Source organism: Callospermophilus lateralis, chromosome 1, assembly GCF_048772815.1.
Source record: "Callospermophilus lateralis isolate mCalLat2 chromosome 1, mCalLat2.hap1, whole genome shotgun sequence".
NCBI classification, from domain to species: Eukaryota; Metazoa; Chordata; class Mammalia; order Rodentia; family Sciuridae; genus Callospermophilus; species Callospermophilus lateralis.
Genome location: NC_135305.1, coordinates 76,374,095 through 76,400,654, shown reverse-complemented (window position 1 = coordinate 76,400,654; position 26,560 = coordinate 76,374,095). Strand labels below are relative to the sequence as shown.

General features: G+C 34.0%; 1 protein-coding gene across 1 annotated transcript in view; it reads right to left on the bottom strand.

Annotated features, from left to right (window-relative positions):
• The window catches only part of Hdac9 (histone deacetylase 9), a 658,195-nt gene that overhangs the window by 374,694 nt on the left and 256,941 nt on the right, over positions 1-26,560 (bottom strand). The window contains exons 3-6 of the mRNA XM_076863228.2: positions 10,985-11,226; positions 7,054-7,204; positions 5,867-5,993; positions 3,488-3,609 (exon numbers count right to left, since the gene is read on the bottom strand). Of these exons, the coding sequence (XP_076719343.1) occupies positions 3,488-3,609; positions 5,867-5,993; positions 7,054-7,204; positions 10,985-11,226 (642 nt within the window). The remainder of the gene's footprint in view (positions 1-3,487; positions 3,610-5,866; positions 5,994-7,053; positions 7,205-10,984; positions 11,227-26,560) is intronic.

The window sequence follows — 26,560 nt, the reverse complement described above, 5'->3', positions numbered from 1 at the left end:
TGGGCAAAAAATACAAAAATTAAAATAGTTATGTTATTCTCTACTTCAAAATCAATTTTGTAAAGCTTTGATGTTCACTGTTGTAAAAGGAATAAAAGACACTTAATTCCCACATTTAAAAGTAAAGTAAACTGAGAATCAGCATGATTAGAGCCAACTATTAGTAGTATTCTGATGTTTCTAAAATGGGATTCTAAGGGCAACTATGGTTCTCCTAAGGGGAAGGAAGTAAAGGTCCACTTTGCAAGACAAAGGTCAGATTTCTGCAGGCAAATGATACTTCTATAGTTGACTGTTCCTGAGTTGTCACTGGGGGTGGAGGGACTAAAAGGTCAAGAGAGGTTCCAAATTGTGCTCACAGCTTAAGGGACACCCCTGGGGCCACCTTAATCAATTTAAGGTCATTAGGAATTTTCTTTCTCTGGTTCCAGTTTTCCTCTCTTAAATCTTATTAATATGCATAGGTAAATCAGTACTGATGTTGATTTAAAAGAAATTAAATGTATTTAGTATTATATGCTGGTCAAAAGATAGAATACACCCAACAACCTCTTTTAAGTCTAAGACTGAATTCAATGAAATCCAAGTAGAAAACCGAAGTGGTAATCTAGTTCCAACAGCAAAGAATGATTATATAATAACTGTCCTAGTATTTTGCTATGTGATCTATGACACTCCTATGGAGTTGATTTACTTATTTTTTTATTTTTTGTCATACTGGTGATGGAACCCAGGGCCTCACACATACTAGGCAAGTGCTCTATCACTGAACTACATCTTCAGCCCCATAGATACAATGTAATATAAGACAGCATCTCACAAATGTTATTACCTTCAACAGTTTCCCCAATCACCACCTGCCTCATTATGGTAAAATTTAATAGTTTACCTTTTAAAAATGACTTATGAATCACTGAAATACTACAAATGATTTAGTAAAAGTATTGTTTGACAATATTCCAATGCTCTTCTATTGAGCACAAATACATATCTAAATTTTCTCACAATAGAATTGGCAATAACCCAAATGTATTAAATTTCTAAGACTTGGAAGAGTTCTGCCTATTTGTAATTAATGAAGGATATCTCTAAGTATTTTAGATAGATAGCGTGTAGAAAACATCTGTATTTAATTATTTCATACTTTTCTTAAACAAGACAATGGGAATTGAATTAGGAATATTTTGAAACCCCTATAGAGATATTAAAGTATTAACGGCTGTTCAAGAACTTTACTGCTACAATGCTTGAAAATGTTTAGTTTTACAGATCAACAGCCTGACACTTCATAAATATCAGATTTTCAATATAAAAGGAAGAATCTTGGAATACCGGACAAATACAGAAAATATATTACTCGAAAGAGCCAAGGATTTTCACTATTACTATATATCAAATAAACAGGCACAGAAAAGGTCTTGCACATTTGCAAAGATTTCAATAAGAGTGTGTAACATATATCCTGATCAGAATTTCTCTTGAATTTTGCTGTGAACTGAGAATTTCAATGAGAATAAATTAACAGCTTGCTATTCATTCTTCAGAGAGGAAAAACTATAACCTGTTCTCATGGAAACAGAGACAAAGTATGTGTTTTTAGTACTTATCCCTAAGTTTTGAAAAAGATCAGATTTTCTTTCTGGATGCTTACTGGTCCCAAATGCCACTTCTTTTCAAAGACAGTGTCAGCTCTGCAGTCAGTTTTCAATCTCCCAGTGGTAAGAATATATTCAAAGGCTGTGTGCTCAGCAGGACAGAAGTCTTTCTCTGTGAATGTAACTATATCACTCATCAGTAACCTGCCATAAGGGGACTCAGTATTTTCTTTCCTCTTAGTGATTCTTTGGGCTCTTGCATGCCAGTGACTCCCTGAGACCTGGGGCAATATTCACAAAATCTTTGTCCTTAGCTCCTCCACAAGATACTGGTGCAACTAAATGTAAAGGTTGTAGATCAAAGTCCCCACATTCTAAGTCACATGTCTTTTAGGAATCAATTTTCATAAACTATATTCCATGTTTTTGAAATACATAGAAGTTACTCTTTACTTTTTTCCTTTTATCCCAGAGAAGTTTATTTATGAGAAAGGCAATATGATTTGTTGATAATAGTGAGAAATACTGATACAATATGTAAAACCCAGTCATTCATGAGTCTGTGTAGGCTTCCATAGAAGTATTTTACTACACCTCTCAACTCAGAAACACTAAATCCTTTAGGCTACAAAAATAAAAAGGCACAGATTGCATGACATGTATGGCATGTAACCATTCTTTCCCAGTATCTGTAACAATATGAGCTACATTGTGGGTAATACATTTTTATTCATGATTTTTTTTTAGATCTTCATTATGCTATAGGTAAACTATATGACAAAAAATAGTTTCAATATGTGTTTTTACCATCCACATCCTCTTTAATTACTCAAAACTTCTTGGAGAATGAATATAAATATTTGAAATCATTATTTCTCTATAGATTTTATATACAGAAATCTATACTTTTTAAACTAGTCCTGAATAAAATACAACAGACTAAACTATCCTTTATGAAAACTTTTCAGATAAATTATGGATATAAATTTTTTAAAATGACAACTGCCCTATCTAAAAACTGTATTTGGCAAATATCATAAGATTTAGAACAGAAGTATACAAATGCTACTTTTCTGTATATCTAAATAATGTTTAAATATACTTTTTATAGTGATAAGAGCACATAACACATTAAGTATATACATCCCAGAAAGCTCAGAAAGGAGAAGAAGATGGGAAAACAAACATAGTCCTTAGAACTACATAGAATTTTACTAAATTCTAAATACAAGCTCTATTATGCCAGTTCCCCTAAATAAATTTTAATATAACTATATGAGATAATTAGGTCCAAATTCTTGTTCTCAGTTCTTCAATCTGTGAGACATTAGGCAAGTCACTTACTCAGGAAGGTATCCTTGGCCTTACCTGTTTTCACCACATAAGCAGTTAAAGTAAAAAAAAAAAAAAATACTTTTTCAGGCAAAATAAAATTTTTATACCCATTTTTGTAGAAAATCATTGAGGCTCAGGAGAAAAATAGTGGAGGCAATTAAAGGGCTTCACTAATGGAAAATAGTTAAATTTTCTGAGGGATCAAATTTCTATTTTCTATTACTCTAGTCTTCATTGTAAATACAAAAATATTTGGCTAACAATCAAATATGATTGTCTTTTAAACTTAAAAAAAGTTGCTGTGATTATATAGTGAATCAAGTGATGGATAAATATAGGTAGGGAAGTATGTGTCTGTGTGTGTGATTCTGTGTGTGGGACTGTTTGTGTTTGCATGTGCACCCAACCATGTTGGCATGTTTGTGTGTGCTGGGTGCAGGGGAAGGGAGGTATTTAATACCTATAGTTCAAACCCTTTGATTTTCCTCTATAAGCGACCAAATAAGACAACCGGTAAGTTATGGAAGAGCAAATAGGTTTGTGTTAAGCCAACTTACCAGTTTTTCGAAGGGGAAAATCGTCCTTGGTATCTTGTGCTCCTGGTAATGTGTATTTGTAGGATGGAGATGTTCCACTTAGGGGCGGAGAGCTTTGATCCAATGATGTGTGGTGGGCAGCCCTGCAAAAGACAAAGAAGGTTCACCATTGACGCTGGAGTTTTTACTGCATGTTGGTCAGCAATAATCAGTTGCACATGCTGTACACGCGCCTCAGCTGTGTTTATGTTCCTTTTTCCTAGTGTATACAAACCACAGCTTCATGTAACCACATTCACTATAGCATTATGTTATGGAGTAACCCAGGATGCCTAAGAATGCCCACTGTGTGCTTGGTCATACAGTCACATAGATAAGTTCACCTCACTAAAAAGGAGAATTTACCAAATGCCAGAGATTTGATAATTTGAGATTACTGTGCATGTTTTCTTAAGTGCCATACTAGTGGGGAAAAAACAATCATTGTCTGGATCTCTTTTTACTCATCAATGTAGAACAACCAAGGTATAAACATATACAAGGACTTCTTTAAAAATAGCTAGATAGCACATTCAAGTACTTGAAGATGACTTCTTTAGTGACAAGACAATACACTGCCAAAAGTCCCAGGTCTCTTGTGTTCTAGAACAGTTCCAGAGGTATGGAATGGAGACCACATTCTTCCTCAATATGAAACTAAATTTTAAAAATATTTTTCTTTCCTGGGTGACTACACTGAAAAATATGCAATTGTGCTATTGGAGAGTGCTTCATAGGACTGAAACAAACCACCTCGCCACTAGTTACCTTTATAATTGTTATATACAATGAAAACAATGAACAGGGCATAGCACCATTATCACAATGGTTGTTCTATCAGTACTATTTATTTGAATATTCTTAAGAATTGGTTGTTTTAAGGATATTTCATCTACCTATAACTGGAAAAATGGTATTAAATTCATATTCACAGATTAATGATTTATGGTTATCTGGAGGTGGACCCTACTGAAGTTCAATGAAATAAGACAGAATTGCTAAATAACATGTGAGAGCCACATTTAATATATTCAAGAGAACAGCCAAAGAATTTGCAGTTGAGAATTATTTGCATGAGGTTGTTTCTAAGTAAAAAATAGCATTATCTTTTCTTAAAACAGGCTTTAATTTTAAGGGACATACGAATTAGTTATAAATTATGAATGCAATTTTGGCTAACAATTGCATTTCTTTTAAAATGCTTTGGGATGTTGATAAAACATCTGAAAACTTCAGTAGTCAGTTTCTCGAGTTAACTGACATGCATGACAGTGATTATAAAAACCATTAAGATGCATAAAACATTCTGGAATCTGCCTGTTACTTTTTATTCAGGATGCACAAAATGGTAGATACCTATAAAATAGACTTATAATTATAATAATTGTGTAAAAACATCTCCTGGGATGCTCACAATTTCCATATAATAGAGTAATTGAGTATTTACTTCCTATCCTTGATGATGTGAGCAATTAAAAAATATGTTCATTTAAAATCCTTTGGTCATTCAGTAAACACATTTATGAGAGAAATGAAACCATCGCCTATTAATCTATTAATCCAAATGCGATTTGCCTTTCAATTCTTTGCTCTGATTACCACATCCTTTTATAGAAAAAGAATTATATATTACATAATATCTCTTTACTGGACTTGGGAAAATACAATTCCATAAAAACTCAAATACCACAGGGCACCATGTTGTCCGTGTATGTGTCAGAAGCCGTACACTGGAAAGAAATGAGGTGTAGTGGACAGGGGTAAACTATTTACTCACTGAAGACTTAAGATTTATTTATTTAACTACCTCTCTTCTCTTCCTTTCCTTTCCCTTCTTTCCCTTCCTTCCTTATTATTTTTTTATTGAGTCAAAAATCATCTGTACTTGTAAATATAGCCATCATTTCCATTTCATATCAAGCTAAGCAAAATAAAATAAAATCACAATCTGCCAAATCTTTAGACATGTAGATATCGGATGTACCACTTGAGAACAGAAAGATTAAAAATACAAATTCATTTCTAGGTCCCACCACATTTGTCAGTTATTTGTTCAACAAAGGAAAAAAAATATTTCTTTGTCCTCAAGATGACAAACGCTAATATTTGTTAAGCACTGCTCTCAGTTATGAGTCACTTTATCACCTTATTTCATAGGACCTTCCCAGCAACCCTAGAAGGCAGGTACTATTATTATCCTCTTTTTATGGAGAAAGAAACTGATCCTTAGAGAATTCAAGGAACTTGCCCAGAGCCACACAGTTGAGAAATGGCAGGCCCAGGATTTGCGCCCTGCTCAGCTAAATACAGAACCTGTGCTCTTTACCCCTGAGAATGAAAATAACCAAACACTGAACATACGTGTACCAGAGCTTGGGATGGCGGCTCACGGAATGATTTTTTCCATTAGTTGGAGTGTCTTTCGTTGCTGATTTACTCAACAGGAATTCTTGAAGCTTCTGCTTTACTTCTGTACTTGCCACTGCCCCTGAAAAACACACACACACACACACACACACACACACACACGAGAGAGAGAGAGAGAGAGAGAGAGAGAGAGAGAGAGAGAGAAAGAGAGAAACAGATGTTGATTGTGAATCTTGTCCTCTCATGCATCTAGAATATTTAACAATGATTAAGTAGTAACATCACTGGTCATAGGATATAAAGTTTTCCTATTAAAATAAGAAACCAGGATCTAAATAGGCTTTAGAAAATGGAACAGCGATACTTTGCAACTTGTTAGTTAAACTGCCAATTTCCAAAAGACCTTCAATGAGTTCTTTAATTGCTTTTGCAGAAAGGGGATTCCTGGAATTAATATTAATGTCTTTTTAAGTTTAAAAAACACTGCTGAGGAACAAAACACTGTGTTTTAAAAATCAAGATTCTTGGGGGACCATATCAGATCCCTTAAATATATTAAAATGATCTTTTCTGGGTTTATAGTTTGAAAAACTTAACATTTTTAAAAACCCCTTTGAGCATTAAACAAATAAATATTGCTGACAATTCAGTTCAAGTCATCAAATTTAAACCTCGCTACGACCTGAGTTTGAACTGACCTAATATGGGGAATTATTTGGATTTGTCTCCCTCTTGTGGACAGAACGTTTTCAAGTGTGCTGTCTTAAATCTTTCCAAAGTCTGAGTATTCAGAAATTAAATGGAAGCTAGATGTGGCTTATGGAACAATGCTTAATTACTTGGCCAGGAGGAAAGAAATAATGAGGCTATGTGGAAGAAACTTTGTTATTAAACAAAATGGTTTATACAAGACTGCTTTAGTATGACATTATGTTTAAGGTCTCAAAGAACAAAAATATCATCTTTCCACTGCTACATTTACTTCCATGATACCCTGCAGACTGAATAGAGAGCTGATATATGAATGTCACAGCTTTACACTTGAGTCTATAACTTATTATCTTAATTAAACACTGGCAGTTTTGATAAGTTTAATTCCACTGTTTATCAGGCTTCTTTACAAATGATGATCAGGTCAAGGTGAGGGAAGAGAGTCTGTCTTTTACCCTGGTGCCTCTTACTTTCTCGTCCTCTATCTTTGCCTCTGAGAGGAGGAAGCTGCTGTTCTCTGCGATGCCTCTCTACTTCCTGTTCTTGCCTCTGCTGCTCCAGTTTCTGCTCCTTTTCTAGGAGTTCTTGTTGCTGTTTTATGGCTAGAAGTTCCTGTTGCAACTTGCGAGAAGAGAAAGACATGAGAGTGTGCAATTTCTTTAAGCTTTGTAGTCAACGTTGACTGGTCAAAAGTGAAATGTTATGAGCTTTTGGAACTTGTTTTGTCATTAGTTCAAAGTTTTACCCACTCTTTTTGAAAAGCATCAAAATCTGAAAGCAAGCAACTAAATGTCAAGAAGGTCTTATTATCACTGACAGATACGGTTTTTAGCTAATTCCATTCCCTGTGTCTCTTTATTAAAGATAATTACCAAATCCACTCATATATTTTAGTTTATGTTGACTAAATCTTTAGTTCTCTGACAAACTGCCTTTGTACATATGAAATATACAAACAGGCAAATGCAGGGACTGCCCAGAAGTCTATTTCACAAAGTCTCTCACGTTATAAATAAATAACCTAAATCTTCAGTTCTTAACCTAAGAAATGATGTGAAAATAATCAAGGTGAATAAAATGGTGAGATATGAGTCAATTGGGGGAAATATACCTGAAATAGAATGAAGGCTGAAAATGTCAAAACCTTACAGAAAATGTTCTCAATAGACTAAGGCAATCTGCGTGTCCATAATAGGTTCATCTTTCAAAACAGCAGAAGTCTCTAGACTTTCATATAGCACATAAAAACGTTTAGATGAGAGACACTGGTTAAGATGAAATCACTTCCATGAAACTATTGTCTAACGCACTATTGTTTGGCTTTCTGAGTTCCATGAATTCACTTCTAAATAATGAATAACATGAATATGAAATATTCCTAATAGTTATCTCAAGATGTCAGCTTCCTTTCAGACTGAGAAATTTGTACCTATGAAGAATAGTAAATGTGCCCACTGAGGAATTACTGGACTCTCTGAATTCTACTTAGCCTCCAACATTACTAGTATGAGACCTGAAAAGTTACTAAACTACTCAGAGCCTCAGTTCCTCATAAGTGAGATAGAGAACAGTCTTCCTCATATTTCATATTCATAATGCATACAAATTTAGTTTTTTGGTTTGAACCATACTAGTTTTCATTATTACTATTTGTAACTTTTGACACTAATGAAAGTATATTTTTATATTAGATTAGTACCTAAATCTCTGAATTTTATACTGAAAAGTTATAGAACAAAAACAAAAAACCTCTATGAAATGGCATCAGGGTCTCTCAGGAATAACAGGAAAGCAAGTGTGCAGGTCAACCATGATAGCCTTGTCACTAGCAAAGGACAAGGTTAGAAGCAGTTCTGGTTACTCTTCATATTAAAATGTTTCATTGTGGCTTAAAAAAATTCACTCTGATTTCACTGTTTCAATGTTACTTCTACATAGATATTAGGATTGGTCACATTGATTCAGTGCTTCATCCAAAGCCCCAGTGCATCTAAACTTCAATCTCTCTTAGGAGTCTAGAAAAGCACACAGTCTCATTACCACAGCTACTATTCACTACAAAGACTGCAGGAAGGAGGTTTAAAAAATAGAAAGAAATAAAGACTTCACCTATCTATTTCCAGATGTTCTGACCCCTGAGCAAGGCAGGCTGATTTAGGAGCCGTCGGGGTAGACAAGGTAAGACTATAGTTCTTGGAACAACTACTTTCTGGCTATGTAGCTTTGGAAAATTACATGATTTATCTCTACCTCAGCTTACTAGGTGGAAAAATGGGATAAGAGAAACCAAACTCAACAGATGTTGATTATTAAAGAAGCAAGAGAGTTAAAAAGGTGTATATTTAAAGCTCATGGGCTGTACCTCCTCGTGCAAGTAAAATCTTAATGAGAATTAAAACTATTAACTTTTAGCCTTATCCATAAAAAGAAACAAAATGAAATAAAAAGTTAAAAAGTAAATAACTTCCTAATCTTAAAAGGAAATTTTAAATATGTCTTTAGCTTCTGAGAAAAATAATGCATTCATTTGGAAATCACTTTAAAAGCTAAATTTTCCTTTTAGCTTTCTCATAATCCTTATTCTCTTAAGAGCTCTTTTCCAACATTTTCCAGATGTCAATAAACCTATACTGTATCATTTTGTTTATGCCACAGAATCAATTATCTACTTTCTACTATTAGTTTTTGAGTAAAGTTAAATAATAAGCTATTTTCCAAAAATTATACTAATCTTCTGACTACAAAAGGCACCAAATAAAAATGAAAAGTAGAAACTTAAAGACAAGCAACCAATATGCTAATGACTTATTGGCATTACCCTGTATTCAGGGAAACATGACTCATAGAGAAGTAAAACGAACTACACAGTTCCTTCACCAACAAGGTGGAGAGTACAAATCTTCCTCATGCATCACTTCCAACCTAACACATCTTGGAAGACTAAGGAAAGAGATCAAGGTGTCAATGTTCCCATTATTATTTCAAAGTCAGATCAAAACAATACTTTGGCATTCATTCAAAAATAAGTTCATAAACAGAATAAAGTTTACTCATATTTTAAAATACAGTCCTGAGCTACAGATTCCATAAGGGACCCAAAAGTAAATTCTTACTCTTACTTTTAAGGTATCTTCTATCAATAATATGAAAGAGTTCTTTTGGTAAAGTTCATTAGTAAAAGAAAAAGTTATATTTTGTATCAGATATTTGAGTCTTTCTTAAAATGAAGATAGATAATATAGACCTCCAGGCTAAGGAAATACCTTAAGGAAACATAGGGAAGGAGATAGTATTCAATCTTCCCAGCCACTGGGATATTAACATGGTAAAATTATATTATATTTGCAAAGATTAGTTACCTATACCAACCTCACATTAGTGGATGGACCTGATATGCAAGCAAAAGATTAAGTTCCTAGAATACAGACTGACAAAATATAACATAGAATTCATTATATTAATAAATTAATATATGTTGAAGTCATCTTTGAAGGACTTAGTTATAAAAATAAAATTTTATCATAAATATATGCTATTTTATATTATTGTCATAATAAGTTCAAATCAAATATTTACTTCATCAAATCTAAAGATCCTTGCTTTTAACAGTCTTTGTCAAATATTTGAAAAATATGAATAAAGTATTTCTATCTGAAGATACAAGAAAAGAAATGAATACATGGTTGCATCTATAATAACCTGATAATAGGCCACTGTGAAAATAATTCTGGGATAGGATATGGATATATTTCTTTCGGGATAATCTAAACAACCCAAATCATAAAATGTCAACTCTCCTCAAAATTCAATAAGTTTTTATCTACAGTCCTACATAAACATTAAAATATTTTCATCAGTTTGTCCATATAAAACACCCTTGAGGGACTTGGGTATAATGGCATGGTGGTAGAGAGATTGCCTAGCATGTCACATGCAGAGCTCTCATTTCAAGCCCCAGTACTGAAAAAAAAAAGTTCTCTCGGTTCATATAAGGTGACTAATTTATCCTTTCTGGTAAACTGTTTATGCAGATTCTATATAAATATAAAATGGGTCTTTCCAGGTTCATGGTTCTTGATGGTAAGAAGATGGGGGAAATGAACATATTGGAGAGAATCTAAATGAGAGGGGGAAGTTGGGAAGTTACTATTCCTTAGGAGTGATTCTGTTAAGCCAAAGGGTAAGAGTGGTAGAGATTTCTCTATTAAGCAAAGCAGGTTTTTATCAAGTACTTACCCAAGGATTTTATTAATACAACACAAATTACCTTCAAGCCATATATCCATGTCTTAATCACAGGGAAACTTCCCCCTCCGTTCTCCCATGGTTACTTCTCATGCCCATGTATGTCATGGTGCAGATGCCCCGACTAAGATCAGAGACAAAAGAAACATTTGCTACCTTGATGTGTTCCTGAAGCTGAGCCTGGTGTTGCCGGGTCAAGTTCTCATGTTGTTTCTGAAACTCAGCTATCAGGAGTTGCTTCTGGATTTGTTGCTGCTGCTGGATAAGAAGTAACTCCTGCTGCAGTTGCTTTTCACGGACAACAGGGTCCACCACAGGCATCATCATCCTGAGGTCTGTCCTTAAGTCTAAAGGCGAAATGGGCTCCAGACCCACTGGAACCTCTGACTTCACATCCACTAGAGAATGAGAAAAAAAAAAAAAAAAAAAAGGAAGGGGGGGAATTAATACAATAATTTGGAAACAAGCAAAAAATAAGATACTATACTATATCCTGTATAACAAGTCTTAAGTCAATGATTCTAGTTATTTCTTTATAATCACAATAAAAAGGCTTTTGTATGTCAGTTTTGATAAATGGACCATGTGCTAACTTTCATTCAGTATTCTGTACTCTGCCCTGAATCTTCTGCACTTCTCTTGTTGTTCAATAAGATGAGTTCACTGGTATAAAAGTCGTTCATAAAATTTCTCAACTAGACCACTTAAAAAATATTAAGCCAACTTGGGACCAAGAAATAAGACAACATTAAGAGAAAGATGTCATATATCAAGAAAGAAATTCTACAACAAATCAATATGTACATTTATGAACTTTTCTAAAATTAGAGTCAGAAAGACATTTGACCATAAAAAAGTAAAACTTGTAATATATTTACAGGGATATCGGGCCTAGCAAAAAAAGAATACAGATCTATAAGACAAATGTGGAAAATGTCAATTAACCATAAAAATGATGCAAATGGATGGCCAAAGCCAAACACCACGGAGTGAAAGTGGTCAAGTTTCTAAGTGCCAGTCTTTAAGCAGTAATCATCTGAATCTCCATAACCTCATTTCTGAAATAAACAAAGCAGAAGTATAAGGAAACTGAAAGTTATCATTAATTAAACCACCCACCAAAGGAAGAAAGATCTGCTGATATAAGGATAACTATAAAAGATAATATTTAAATTGATGAAAATCAAATGAGATAATGTATGTAAAGTGCTCACTAAAACTTCTAATAGATAAGAATGTTGCTTCCTAGCAGTAAAGCAAGAATGCTCACTCATTGGGTGATGTCCAGATGCATTGTCTGTTTATGCCTAGTGTCCATTCTGATTGGTCAGTGTCCATGACAAACTGGTAATGAAATATTTTGAGTTTGACTCTATCTCATAGGAATCAGGAGAGATTTATAATTAAATGAGACAAATTAAAGACAGTAGGGATTTTGGAATGGAAACTGAATGTTATGTCTCTTTTGAAAGAAGTGAACTACTATTAGGATCCAACCAATTATTCACAAGGAAAATATTTAAACCCAATATGCAGATTAAGATAACCAAATTTTTAATTGAAAACTTTTTCAAAAATGTAAGCATTCTGGGAGCTTAACAAAATGCTTCCATAATCCAACTCTAACATGAAGGCTGCTAGTTTTCAACTTCTGCCCTAACTCTGAATATCTATTCCTATTTTTCCAGCTGTGCAACCCTGAGGATGTTATTGACTTCTCTAAGTATCAGTACCTAAGAATGAGATATCTACAGTAATAGTAACAATCAGGTTGTTAAAAGGCTCAAGTTAGATCACTCATTCATAAAACTTATAGCTTATAGGACATTTCTCAATAAAAAATTTGGTTTTGCTTTTTTAAATTATATTAAAGTGGAAATTTCTCATATATTATAATAAATCAATATAAGAAAAAATAGGAAAATAAAATGGTATTATTTCTATTAAATATTAGAAAATAAGTACACTAACACCTCTAGAAAAAGAAAAGCACACAGTGTACCAAGTGAAAAATTACCTTCACTGGTAAAGAATTTAGAATTATAAATAAAAATATAGCATAAATATTCAATTATCATATATGACTCATGTATATGTATACATCTGTGTGCATATAACACACCATTGTATAGTGCAAGCCTGTGACCAAATCATTTATTGCAAATGGTGCTGCCAATTGATATAAAAGTTCTGCAAAATCAATTTGGTGATATGTGTAAAGAGTTGTCAAATATTTTTGCCATTTGATTCAGATTTCCCATCTCTTGAAATATATCTTACAGAAATAATACTAATGGAGAAAAAAAGACAAGTTCAATGACCTATTGTTTACTGCAGTATTATTTTTACCAAAAATTGAAATCCCCAACTACAAGAAAATGTCAAAGTAAAATATGTTACATCCATTTGGTTAAAAAAAAAAAAAAAAAAAAAAAAAAATATATATATATATATATATATATATATATATACACACACACACACACACAATCACTAAAAATATAATGTTTATGAGAACATTAAAAATGCTGTTATATCATAAAGTGAAAAAATAATAATAAAGATACATTTATACTACAAGTAAATAAAATTAATTTAGCCAATATACTAAATATGTATTACTTATCCCCTTAAAGTCCCTGGATTTTTTTCTGTATGATAGGGTTCAGTAGTTTTTAAAAGACAAAAATTCCAGCCCTCACTAATTATATATTTTATTTAGGTTGTAAATCTTATAGGTCTGTGAATTCTAATAGCAAAGACTGGTGATACAGGGAATAGGGCATGGTTGTAATTTGAATGGAAATATGAGTGATTCTTCTCCTTCTTCTTCTTTTCTCTACTTTTCAAAATTTCAACTAATATTCTGACTATTCTTATAAGTATCTAACTTTGATTTTTAGATTCCGCACTGGGAACTGCAAAGTTAATATTCCATATGGATTTAAGAGCTATTTTCAATTAGTTAAGAAAGCCTAATAGAAATCCTGTCTATAGATGTTACGGTTTCAAATACTAAAGCTGTAAACGTCCTTGCATGTCATTTGAATTGTATGTGCATGTGCATGTAGATGAGTACCAATCTTGGGTGTTAATATTGGCTATTTTTCAGAATTGCGTGTACTGATCAGAGGTTTTCAGTGGTGGCACTTTTTGTGACATTTTAATAAAAATGAGAAAATGATTCATTAATAAACTCTAGTTTGATAGACAATGTCTTCTAAAACATGATATTTACGAAAGGAAAGAAATTAATTGTGACAAGTCTGAAAGCAAATGAGGATGATGGCCTATGAGATCTCTTAGTTGTAATGCCCAATGTAGAACTTTCAGTCAGTTCTATGGTAACATGAGATTTTGAGCATTAATTTAAAAAGCTGGCATAATTTCAACCCAAAGCAATGACTGTTAATTATATATTTCATTTTACATTAAAAAAGCCAAACCATGGCCTTCAGTTTTTACATGAAAATCCCAGTAAACAAAGGTCAGACTTTAACTCAATAAAGACAAAATGTAAAAATCCAAAAGACCCTGTAGTCTCTCCTTACTGGCATTCCTATTATCCATAAAGTACAAAGATCAAACCCTTAAATTTATTTTTTGGCAAAAAAAAAAAAAAGATAAGAAAAAAAAAATCCCACCACTCTCTGAAACAGTTATTGTAAACCTCAAAGGGTAATTTGACTTCTTAACCTGCTATCCCAACACAAATGATTGTGTCTAACTGCTTGCCTTTGTTCAGAGACTAATCACTAAATTGTGAAAAATCACCCTCAACTTACAAAAACTGCTCTTGATTATAAATAATTGCCCAAGACTGAGAGAAAGCGGCAGGCAAGATCCCAGTCTTTCATCCAATTTATTCAGCAGCAATCCACATTCCATTTGTCTAGACTAAATATAGCAACGTTTATACAAGAAATCAATAGTGCCTGCAGAGAGGAGAGCAAAGGCATGAATATTTCATCAAACCCAGAGAGAAATGGCAATCAGCAAACTGATGGTTCTGGGTAGGTCATCTTTGGCCTGCTGGATTAGTTCCTGTTACTTGGACAATAGCTCATCTCTGCCTAATCATAATCATATCATAGTCATTCTTTCTATTTTTAGCATTAATTGCATTGTGGGTGACAAAGGCTCATCAGATTCCAAAAGGGATGTTATATTTTTCTAACATCTTTTGTGACAGGCTAGTGAGCCTCCCCAGGAGCAATAATAGTAACAATGCTAAAGCTGAATTTCAGCAAGTTGTAGTCCATTTCTTAACAGAGAATGTGAAAGAGAGGGCGGGCATTGTCTAGAACTGCTCTGTTATCATAAACAGGAATAATCAATCACAAGGAAAAATCAACCACCAGTTTTAACAGTGAGTAAATGGAATTCTCTCTGTTCACAGTGTACCTTGTTTAGGAATATTAAAATTACTCAGAAATTACTCAGAACAGGTGGTCAAGGATACATACTTGAGAAGGAACGTGATAGGGGGAAAAAACTAGTAATACTAATATTAGCTATAAATGACTCAGATTCTTTTAAACAGATCTCAGTACCTCATGACACATTTGAGAAAGAACCATGAGGGAGCTTTACATGGACTCCCCCTGTTTGAGATTACAAATATATGAAAATATAGGTGACTTTATATTATTCTACTCCTTATATACCAAATGCCCAGTCAGAACATTTCCACATGTATATTCTCTAGTCGGAATTATCATTCTTTCTTCACAGCTTACTTCTTTGACCATGACTCCTTTATCTGTGGAATATTTACCTACTGATGTGATTATCTAGAAACAGTTTTTCATGAACCTATAAATGAAAAAGTTCCCACTTGAAAAACAAAAGAAAATCCAAGATCATACAGATGTTTAGAATAATTATGTTTATTTAAGCAACATACATATATGTTGTTTAAATTACTGTGAGAAATATGAATTATTTTTCTTTCAATTCCAGAGCTGTTATAAAGTTAATTCGGAGTGCTAAGAATAATACAGTAGGCTTCACTCTAGATGCTCTTATTCTTAGCAAAGGTAAGCAGGGAGAATTTTCACATGTTCAAAAACAAGGCTTGGGTTGCTCCTTCATGGGCTGGTTTGCAAACAAGGAGCCCCCATTTTGAGAATGTTTTAGGGAACACTAGGTAAGCCCCAGGGATGGGATCATTTTAAGAATACACTCTTTTGTCCATGTACAACCACATTAAGGCTGAAGACAGATTGTGGTGCTCTCAAAGCAGCGGTGTTCAAAATACAGGTTTTCACACAAAAAATTGGCTCAGTCACACCACCAATTTGTGCATCAATTAGTTAATTTTTCCACTCAGAACTGCCACAAAAATTGGAACCATGTTCAACAATCTCATGGCTACTTGATTACCCTTAGCACTCTGAATTAACTTTTTAACAGCCCTGGAATTGAGAAACCATCTCAGTTAATATTCATAATTGCAGAGGCAGCAACTCAGGATACAGTATCCCTGCTGAGCTAATTCACACTTATTTATGTTCTTTACACCAAAAAATGGTTGTCCACAACCACTGACAAATGGACACAGGCACTAAAACTTCTAGATCTGGGGAGAAAGAGAGTCTGCTCTGATCATGTATTCTGCTTTCTCTCTTCTTCCTTTCATGCATAGAAAGCTGGGAGAATTTGGGCCCCATGGCTTTGTTAACTGGGAGAGGCAACCTGTTGTCGTGTGTTCTGCTTTAACATTGTCCAAATAGAGTTAATATCACTAGTTTGGGGTCTGGAAAAGACTGTAGAATAGCTGCCTCAGAATACATGCAGTCAGGGCTTCCTCTCAGTATGGTGATGTACATGCCAAATTCTACAGGATATTCCTTACCTAAAACCTCAGTAGGAATAGCTAAATTCTATCATTAACTTTTTCATATTTCTATTTTGCTGATGATTTTAAACTTGGCCATGGTGGCCTAGTTCTATTCTAACACATCAGCATGAATCCTGTGATACCGTGTAATCTTAGAAACTCAGATCTAAGATAACGAGATGTGTAATGATACTAGTTTATCAGAGAGATGATCTTCTCTCTATGGTGTGAAGACTTTTCCTCTTGCTTCTGTACTTTTTGGCCAATCCCAAATTAGTAAGGACTAACTTATTATAGAGACACCCAATACCAATTAGGAGGTTATTTGGCTTAAAGTCACTAAATCGAGCTCTTTGTAAGCACATGGGCAATTGTATTGGTCATTCGTCAGCTAACTTAAGTACAGTTTTCAGTATGAGCCTTCTTGAACAGATATTTAAGTCCTTGAGGCCTGAGTGGAAGAAGACCCATCAGTGGCACGTTTTGTTTCTATTTCCTAACCAGACCACTTCATGTGTGAAATGTCAACTTCACCTGGAAGAAGCTTCAACAGTGCTGTGTGGTGTAGTTTCCATGTTCCTGAGAAACTAGGATTCTAGCATTCTAGCCATTATGTTAACCACTTGATAAATGTCCCCAAAGGATTCACACTAGTTTATATTTCCTTCAGATCATTAATTTGGCCATCCTGAGATATGATAAAGAGACTGAGGCACCTCCGAGAGCAAGTTCGGGACCTATGAACTTTTATCCAGAGCAAAAGAAAATGAAAACCAGGCTCTTTCTTGATAACACAGGGCTCAGAATCCACCAAAGGAAGCCTATCACTGGTTCTCAATACTGCTTCTTTCTAGCAGGCTGCCAGTTGTGAAAAGATCATAGTCAATTTCAGGCTAAGTTACTCATTCAATGTCACTGACCTGAAAGGGGGCCTGTGGGTTACCACCCAGAAAAACCCCTGTCACTTCACTCACACTGGATGTCACCATCTTGCTCTTCTAGGTTAGCTTCACAAAATACCCCTTCCCCAGAAGCTACTCCTCCCCTGTGCACAGAGCTCTGGCAAAGGAACCTTAGGGACTCTAGTTGCCTAAGGTCTGCAAGAAGGGTGGGATGGCTTGTGCCTGCAAAGCTTTTATTTATAAACAAGTCTGTTTTTCAACTTCTTTCTCCTAATCTGTGCTATGTGTTTTAGTTTGGGTTTCCTAAAACACTGCTGGATCAACAAAATTCATCATCATCAGATTTTGCCCCACCTCTCTAGTTTACCCCTCTCTACCACTTTCAGAAGCTAAACCTCGGTCTCTAACACACAGTATTCCTTCAGGCCCTGTAGCACTGTTCCGTGCCCATGAGGTCCTCCCTTATTAATTTAACACTTTTTTTTTTTTTACTGTATGCTCCTACTCTCTTAAATATAATGGAAATAGAAATGAAGAGTTTGAGGTAGTCCCTTCTTCTCTAAGGTCACAATAAAGTACATAAATATTGTAATGGGCAGAATGGGATAGGCTGATTCAGTTCTGTGGGTAGAAGAAAGTCATAAGAGGCATACTATAATCAGAGGCACAAATAATAAACTATCTTGTTCATTACAGGACTTTTTTTTTTTTTAAAGAAAAGTCACTGCTTATTCCAGGTGGTGTGAAAAAAAAACTTCACAGGAAAATTATGCTTGCCTGACCTTTCCTACACTATTCAAAAGAGAAGAAGGGAACTCAGGGTACACAGCACTATGCACAAAGAAAAAGAACTGGGCAACAGCACATGGCTTGGTGACTGGACCCCATTAAGCACAGGTGACTTAAAAGGTCAGAAAGAGGCCGGAGACAGTTATTTCACAAAGCAGGCAGTGTGGCCAATGCCAAAGCCACCAGCATCAGCATCACTGTAAAGACAAGGTGTTCAACCTGCAGTGGCCTCTGAGTTTATTCCCTTCCACAATCTGACCTACCTAGTTTTGAGTAATTTTGTCAGCACTAATTGACATCAGCTGTTTTTAAAGAGAAGCAAGTGTGAAAAAATGGCTTATGCCGTGGGAGTGGAACACATGGAATGAGAGAGGCTAGAGGAAAAGAGTCTCTTCTCACCCTTTCTCCTTTCTCTGCCAGATTAATGAATTAAAACAGTGGAAGTAGGGAAACAGTAAGGGAGATAAACAGGAGAGAGGTTTCAGGCAGAATTCATAGGCTTTGCTAAGTTGAATAGCCTATGTCTTTTCTTGAGTCCTTGAAAATTGCTTTAAACCACCTTGATATTTCCCTTGTCTGCTACCACAACCTACCCCTTGCCTTCTAACACTGATTTGGTTTAAACAAATACAATTCTGCAATTTTATTTATATTTTTATCCTTTAGATTCTGTTGGTTTTATCATAGCATAAGCTGACTGAGGACAGAGCTTATGGATGCCCTTTTGCATTTTGTTTGTATGATTCTTTGCCTTAATAGCTCCACTGCAGCATCAGTTCTTCAATATTATGCTATGTAAAGAAAATACAAAGAAACTGTTAGGGCTGTATCTAAAATAACACTGAAGTCATTGTTTTTATTGCATCATGAGGTCGACACTCAGTCCCTGATCCAGCAAACATTTGTAAAGCCCCATGACATGCCAAAACAGTTTTTTTTGTTGTTTTTTTTTTTAAGTCAAGACAAGGAAACATCACCTCTGCCTTCAAGAAACTCACACTCTGATGCAGGAGATCGACCCATACGCCATGTAGAAACTGATGCAGTGGGGACAATCAGACTGGTGCTCTTCTCTGGAAGCCCTCTGGGCCGTCTTTACTTTTTCTCTAGGCCTCTATATGGGAATCTCTTTCACTCCAGGGCTTTATTTTCTTCTTATATGGTAACTATTCCATCTCTGATCTAAATGCCAATTCCACACAAGTACAACTACCACTGGTACTCTCCGTCTAGCAATCTCACACTCTCTTCTTCAGAACCCCTCAGCTCAATGTGAAAAGAAACTTGGGAATGATACTTGACATTTCTTTCTCTTATATCATGGGAATGATTTTCTCTGCTCTTGATTATTTTTTGAAGTTATCAAGATCTCTCCATTACCACTATTGTTTGGCTAAAGCAGCCCTCTTACTTTCCTGGCTGATACCCATCTGTGGTGCCTCAATCTACCACAGGGCCGGCCTGTTCACCACTATGCACGCTCTGTGTTTCCTTCCTCAACAGGCGGTACTCTCCCTTCATCAGAGCCACGTGGATCTCCTTTAAGTTGCTTAAGCATGCCATGTTCTCCTAACTCTAAGAGATTCTTGATAAGTGTTCTCTCTTTCTAAAATCTTTTTCTCCAATCACAACCGGTTTTTCTAAACCAACTCTTACTTATATTTTATATCTTGGCTAAAACAAGACTTAATGTGGGATATGTCTTTATGAGTCTTAATGGATTTTCCCATTGAATTTTGGAATCTTTTTATAACATTTGTTTGTCTACCTTTACCACTATTCCATGAGGTTAGGGACTGTTTTCACTGCCTACTACAGCATGAAAACACAGTAAGGCATGTCTAAAATAATGAATGAATAAATGACTGGATGACAATCATGAGAATATTAAGGAAATAAAATCAGAAACACACTCACATGTACATGTATATACACATACCCAATTAAAATTCAAAAGTAATTACTTATTGAACTCTTTGTTGAATAATATCAATTATTCTTGTAACAGTGAATAAGTATTTAAAAATAATCTTAAAAGGTTTTCCACCAAAAGTGTCAACTTTGCTTTTTCTAGACCCTAATGTGTCTCTTAAAACTCAATATGGTGACATGTGATAACCATCAAACTGAAGTAGGAGAATGCAGAGGAAAATAATGCCTACCCATTCATGTTGATTGCCTCAGTAGGGTTACCAGGTATAGGCCATCTTCTGAATTATATAAATGATAATGCCTCAATCATGAATGAGTACCCATGTAATCTTATTAGAAAATTAAATCAAAATTGGCAAAAATGTAAAGTGAGAATTTTATTTTTCAAATCTCCACTTTGAAAGGTGAATCAAATTAATGCATATAAAAGGTAAAGTCTCTCAAACTTATTTAACCAAAATTCTTTGACATTTTACCTAAAATAACTACCAGTGATTTTTTGAAACATGCTAAATAATTTTTTTTACTGAAAGTTCTCTGTTAGAATGTGTAGTCTTGGAAGGCATATATTTTTCTAGAAAATTAAATTATAAACTTGAATCTATATAACAAAAGTGGGAAACAGGAAAAAAAGCAATACAGCCTTGTTTGATAATAATGCTGCACAAATTTCACTTTAGTAATGCAGATATTCCCAAGTTGATTTTCTGCTATTAATATTTATGACAGCATCATCATGGAAAAAGAAAGAATTGCTAAATTATCGAACATTAAAAGGATAATTTTTATAAGAATTTAAATTGGTTAGTACAGAAACACAATTCTCCCTCAAAGTGATTTTGTTCAAATCATAAATGTCTTCAGTTACTTAAAGTGTACTAATACATGTTATAAATGAAAAGAAAATAAATGCAAAAAGCAATCTGGGCTTTGATTTACTATTCCCTTATTTCCCAGGAGTCTGAACAGGAAACAAAATAACCACAAATGACTAAAATATCAGTAGGCCTTGAAATATCAACTTAAGTTAAAGCAAACTAACTTTTTAATCAAAGCCTATATTATTTTGATTTACTTAATTCAAACTCCCTCTCTGCAAATATGCTTTTGAATTAAGCAGTCATAACAAACCATAACACAAACATGAATTGCCAACTAATTTGTAATACATACTTAGTTCTGAAGTATTGCAATGTTTGCTAGTTCTTTACTATTTGAGAACTGGGTGAAGGCTTCATTGAGCTCCTTGCACTATGGCAACAAAATCAAGCCAATTTACGTAACTCTTAGAGTAACAGGAGCTACGAACCTAATCCATACTATTTTGTAATTTGAGATAAAAATGTAATCTGATATTAAGGTACCTGAAAAAGAAACCTTGAATAGATGAGAAATATTAGCATTTTAAAACAGAAAATTCTGGTATTAATCTATAAGACTCATTTGTTCATTCATGTATAATTCTTCATCCAAGATCTAGAGTAAATTCATTTCTAAAGAACTACAAAGAAGGTACACAAACTGTCCTCTTCCCTATTTTTTCTACAACATATATTTTCAAACAGGTTGTTGACAAGTACTGTTTGCAAATGGTTAACAAAACTTCCTCCCATGAAAACATATCAGAAGCAGAGGATTTCCTTGTAACTCCTGAACCTAGTATGTTATGTGGCGGCACATAATATAATTTTAATAAATATTGGTTGAATAAATGATCACAGCACACACTCTAATAGCACTTATTCAGCAAAATTTTTTTCAGAGTGTATTTATACTCTTATATCAGAAACCCATATTTGTAGAAGCATGTAACCATGTGCTATTTTGACAAAAGGAGGAAAAAAGGAGTTTTATTGGTTCTTGTGTGCTGTTAGCAAGAAAATATTAGTTGAACCAGTACAAAATTATTAATATTTTTGAAAGCTTTAATGCTTAATATATTTAAGACACCAATATTCATTAAATGTGATGGAGAAATAGAAGAAAAAGAGTAGAAATGTTGTGCATGAGAACTCCCTTCTTTTCCTCTTTGATCCAGAATGTCTTCCTTTTCTCCCCTTTACTCTTTCAATCCTTCCGAATGGGAATAGGACTTTGATTGAACCATTCTATTTTTACTTCCAAACTCTGTGGCTTCCTAATGTTTAGGAAATCTTTATTACAGAAACAAATTAAAAAGTCACTGAGACCTACTAAAGCTTTCTAATATAGGATAGCACTGGCTTTCAAAAAGCAAAAGCATTTCTTTAAATAGCTGGATACTTTCTTCAAAAAAATCTTGTGAGTAGTACCAACACATAAAGCATGAACGCAAACGTTTTGGAGAACAGAAGAAGGAACCAGTGTCCCATCCACTCACTGCCTTCCCTGTGCCTTCCCTCTGGGAATTCAAGTTCCCGGGAACTCAGTTTGAAAATCACTATTCCGGGCCGGGGTTGTGGCTCAGTGGTAGAGCACTTGCCTGGTATGTGGGAGGCACTGGGTTTGATCTTAGCACCACATAATAAATAAATAAAATAAAGGTCTGTCAACAAATAAAATATATATATTTTACAGGGGAAAAATCACATACTACTCTTTCATAGAACAATGTACTCTTATTTTAGAAGAACTAGAATTGTGGATATCTCAAATTTTTGAATTGAAAATAATAAATGTACATGCAATTTAGAAAAACAGTAAGGATTAAAACAAAAAAATCTCTAATACTACATAATTTCAGAACTCACCAAACCAAATGGACTGGCAGCTATATTTATGTTATTGCCACATGGTGGCACCACTTTTGCTTGTAAATAGAAGTACCTACTATCGTTTGTCAGCAAGCACTTTGAATATGTGAATTTTAAAATATGTGAGTTTTCAGGACTCAAGCATTCTAATAAAATGTGACTTTCCTATAATGGTTCCACAAGAGTCTTTCCAAACATGGGCTAGGACAAAGTTTATCAGCAAAATGTTGATTGTTCTGTTTTTATTATTTAAATTATGAAGTCAACACTAATATACTTGTAATATATCAAACAATGTTCAGAACAGTGTTAATTCATTTGTTCTTCTTTACAGCATTTTGAGGAGGTACTATTGGGTAACCTGTTGAGTATACACTAGTATGCTTCTCATTTACAGATAAGGAGCCACAGAGGACCTTGGCAAGGTCACAGATATAAGGTAGAGCAATAGAAATAGAACACACATTACCCAAACCCAGAATCCAAGATCTCAACCACTCCATTCTAATTCTTCTTCAGTAATACAAAATAGGCTGTCTATTTTATTTATGTACTTCAGAGTATGCCTTAGTATAAATGAGACCAAAATGTTTTTGTTAAAATAATATTACATATTTTTATTTTTAGAGGTAAAGAAAAGCACTTACTTGTAATTGCCAATATATTCCATAGAGAGATGTATAACTGAATAAATTTCTGCATATTTTGACACATTTGTATATTTTCAGGTGAGCCTAAAGCAGTTTTCTTAACACATGTGTTTCAAGGCTCTTTTTAAGAAACAGTTCTGTATTTAATTCCAAATTTAGGATTTCACCCTTTCTTTTAGTTACATAAAATTCTGTTGTGTCTAGACAATTTCCTTTTATTCCCTCCCCCCCCATTAAATTCACCATGGCCTTACTCTCCAATCTGTAGATCTACAGACTCAGAGGAAGACTGCCTAATAATGAAGTCATCTTTGGAACTTGATTAACTAAATCCCATTGGATTTTTTTTCAGAGGTAGAGATACTGAATCATAATTAACTGTAAACAGTGTTAATGAGGTTTCAGTGTATTGTTCATAAATTTTTAGACTACTTTTTTTAATTGAAGAATGTAGTGCAAAAAATAATCAAATAAAAGGCAGCTGTTTTTTGACAGTGTGAGAAAAGATTTGACAGGATAGACTGTAGTAGTACAGTTTCTTTCTTACTCCAGGGTTTTGTTGGTTCATGAATCCTTTGCATTTTGAGAAAGAATTACTGGCCATGAAAGGATAACTTGATAGATAAACAGAGAGTCTACCTTAAAAAAAAGTTCTGAAGCTGTCAGAAAAACCAAGTTTCAAAAAATATATATCTGTGCATTAATTAAAGACATCCATAATTTGACATAAGAAAATGTAATAATTTTTCATGTGGCTTCTATTTAATTAGACTGTCATTAAAATTTCTATTTTTGGTGGAACTCATAGTATCTGTTCCTAGAACTAAACTGAATGGTGGAACTGTCAGCATTGCAGAATGCATCTCTATATTTCAGTCAGTCTTGAGATATCTGTGTACAATTTAAAGTAGAACCTCTTTATAAACAAAAGCATAGGAAATTCTAAATCATATTAAAATTAAACTGAACTCTGTAGAGCAGGGATCAGCAAGCTATGGCTCATGGGACGGAGCCAGTCTCTCTGTTACTTTATAGTCTCTGTTCTAAGAATGATTTTTACATTTTTTAAATGGTTGGAAAAAATTCTGAAAAAATATAAAATTATACAAACTCAATTTTCAATGTTTATACATTAAAGAGAACATAACCACTCTTATTCATTCATGCATTATCTACAGCTGCTTTTACACTACAAAGTTAGAATGGAGTGCCACACAGTTGTCTACAGAGTCTAAAATATTTCCCACAAGCCCCTGGCAGAGAAAGCTTACTGACCATTGTTGTAGAGAATCTTTGGTCAATTTTTATTCTCACACAACAGAAGTAAAACCTTAACCCAAGATACCCCTCTCACATTTGGCCAATGTAGAAGGTTAAAAATTATCACAGTTCATTTCATCTAAAATAGGGCATGATTAGGGAATAGAATGTGCTGACAAGGAAAATACTATGTATAACAAGCTCTAAGAATTTCCATTAGGTTAATGTATTCTAGACTTTACTGTTTGCGCCTCATATTAAACAGTTAACTAGAAAACAAGAATCTAAAGAAGAATGTTGGCATTTTAAAATGATTATATGCTAAGCATTTGCTATGATTTTTGTATGGTTTCTCTCATTGAATGCAGCAGCCTTATTATTTCTATTTTACGTGAGGATAATAAGCAACAGACAAGTTAGAGTGACTTTGCCAATGCCACTCATACAACATTGCTTTTTAAGTGGCACTTTTCTATTTGGCTTATTTAAAAACATGATAAATACTCAGAATAGTGATAAATGAAAAACACTGTATAACATGCCAAACTAAAAGACTTAGGTGGGTCCTCTTCCTGATTTCTTTTTCTAGGAGGCAGAGATAATATTCCTTACAAAAATTTAAGTATAGAACAAATACTGGTTCAATTAAAATTTCTTTTAATCAAATAATATGAAAGGCGGCTCTAATCTGTGTAGCAGTTGCTATATACTTTTATAAATTTATCTTTGAAAGGTCAGTGTATCTTCTGGAAATCAGTATTTGAATGAGTTTTGCAAAGGAATGTTTGGAAATTAAAAATTATTGTGTTTATTTGGCATTTAAATTTTTGTTAATAATGTGTACACTGATCTTTATACAAAATACTTTTAAACCTTGGGGTTTTAAAATACCATCCTATGTACCTCAAAGCTGCAATAATAATACTACAAGATTGGCAATTATATCCTATTGATAGATTTGTAGCCAAACCACTAAAAAGATCTGGTACCTCAAAATCATCCTGGTAGCTAAGAACTATTAAAAAAAAAAAAAAAAACTTATGGAAAAAAATAGTTCCAAAAAATGTTCCAAATTCATAGGAAATACATTCCTAATTCATAGAGCTTAGCAAATCCACTCTGAATCCAATGGCTTCTATTTATTTTCCACAGAATTAATAATATAATTTAGAAGAGACCAGTAGAACATTCAGCAGTTTGAGAATTCCTTTGTTATACACAATTTTAAGTCTCAGTTTTTAAAAAAAAAAAATGCTTTAAATCAGTGGGTTATATTTTGTAATCCTTGAAAATAAAAAAAAAATATTGCCACAATCCAAAGAGAGAAAACAAGAGTAGATGTGATTTTTCTCTATTTTAAGAGAAATTGGCTTTTGTGGGGGTGGTTCAGGTCTCCTCACCTTGCAGGGTAGAGGGAGAAACATGAAGACTGAATTTCGTGTGGTTCCTGAGTTCAGTAAGGAAATTCAACCTGGCACTTTAGGCATGTCTCCATTATACTTAGGGAGTCAGTCCAGTTGGGTTTATTCCTACCAAGGTAAATTTGGCATGGTGCATTATACAGTCATAGCCAAGGTTCAGAAATTTCTGGGCATGTCTGGAGAGCAGGTGGGGCTGGCACAGCA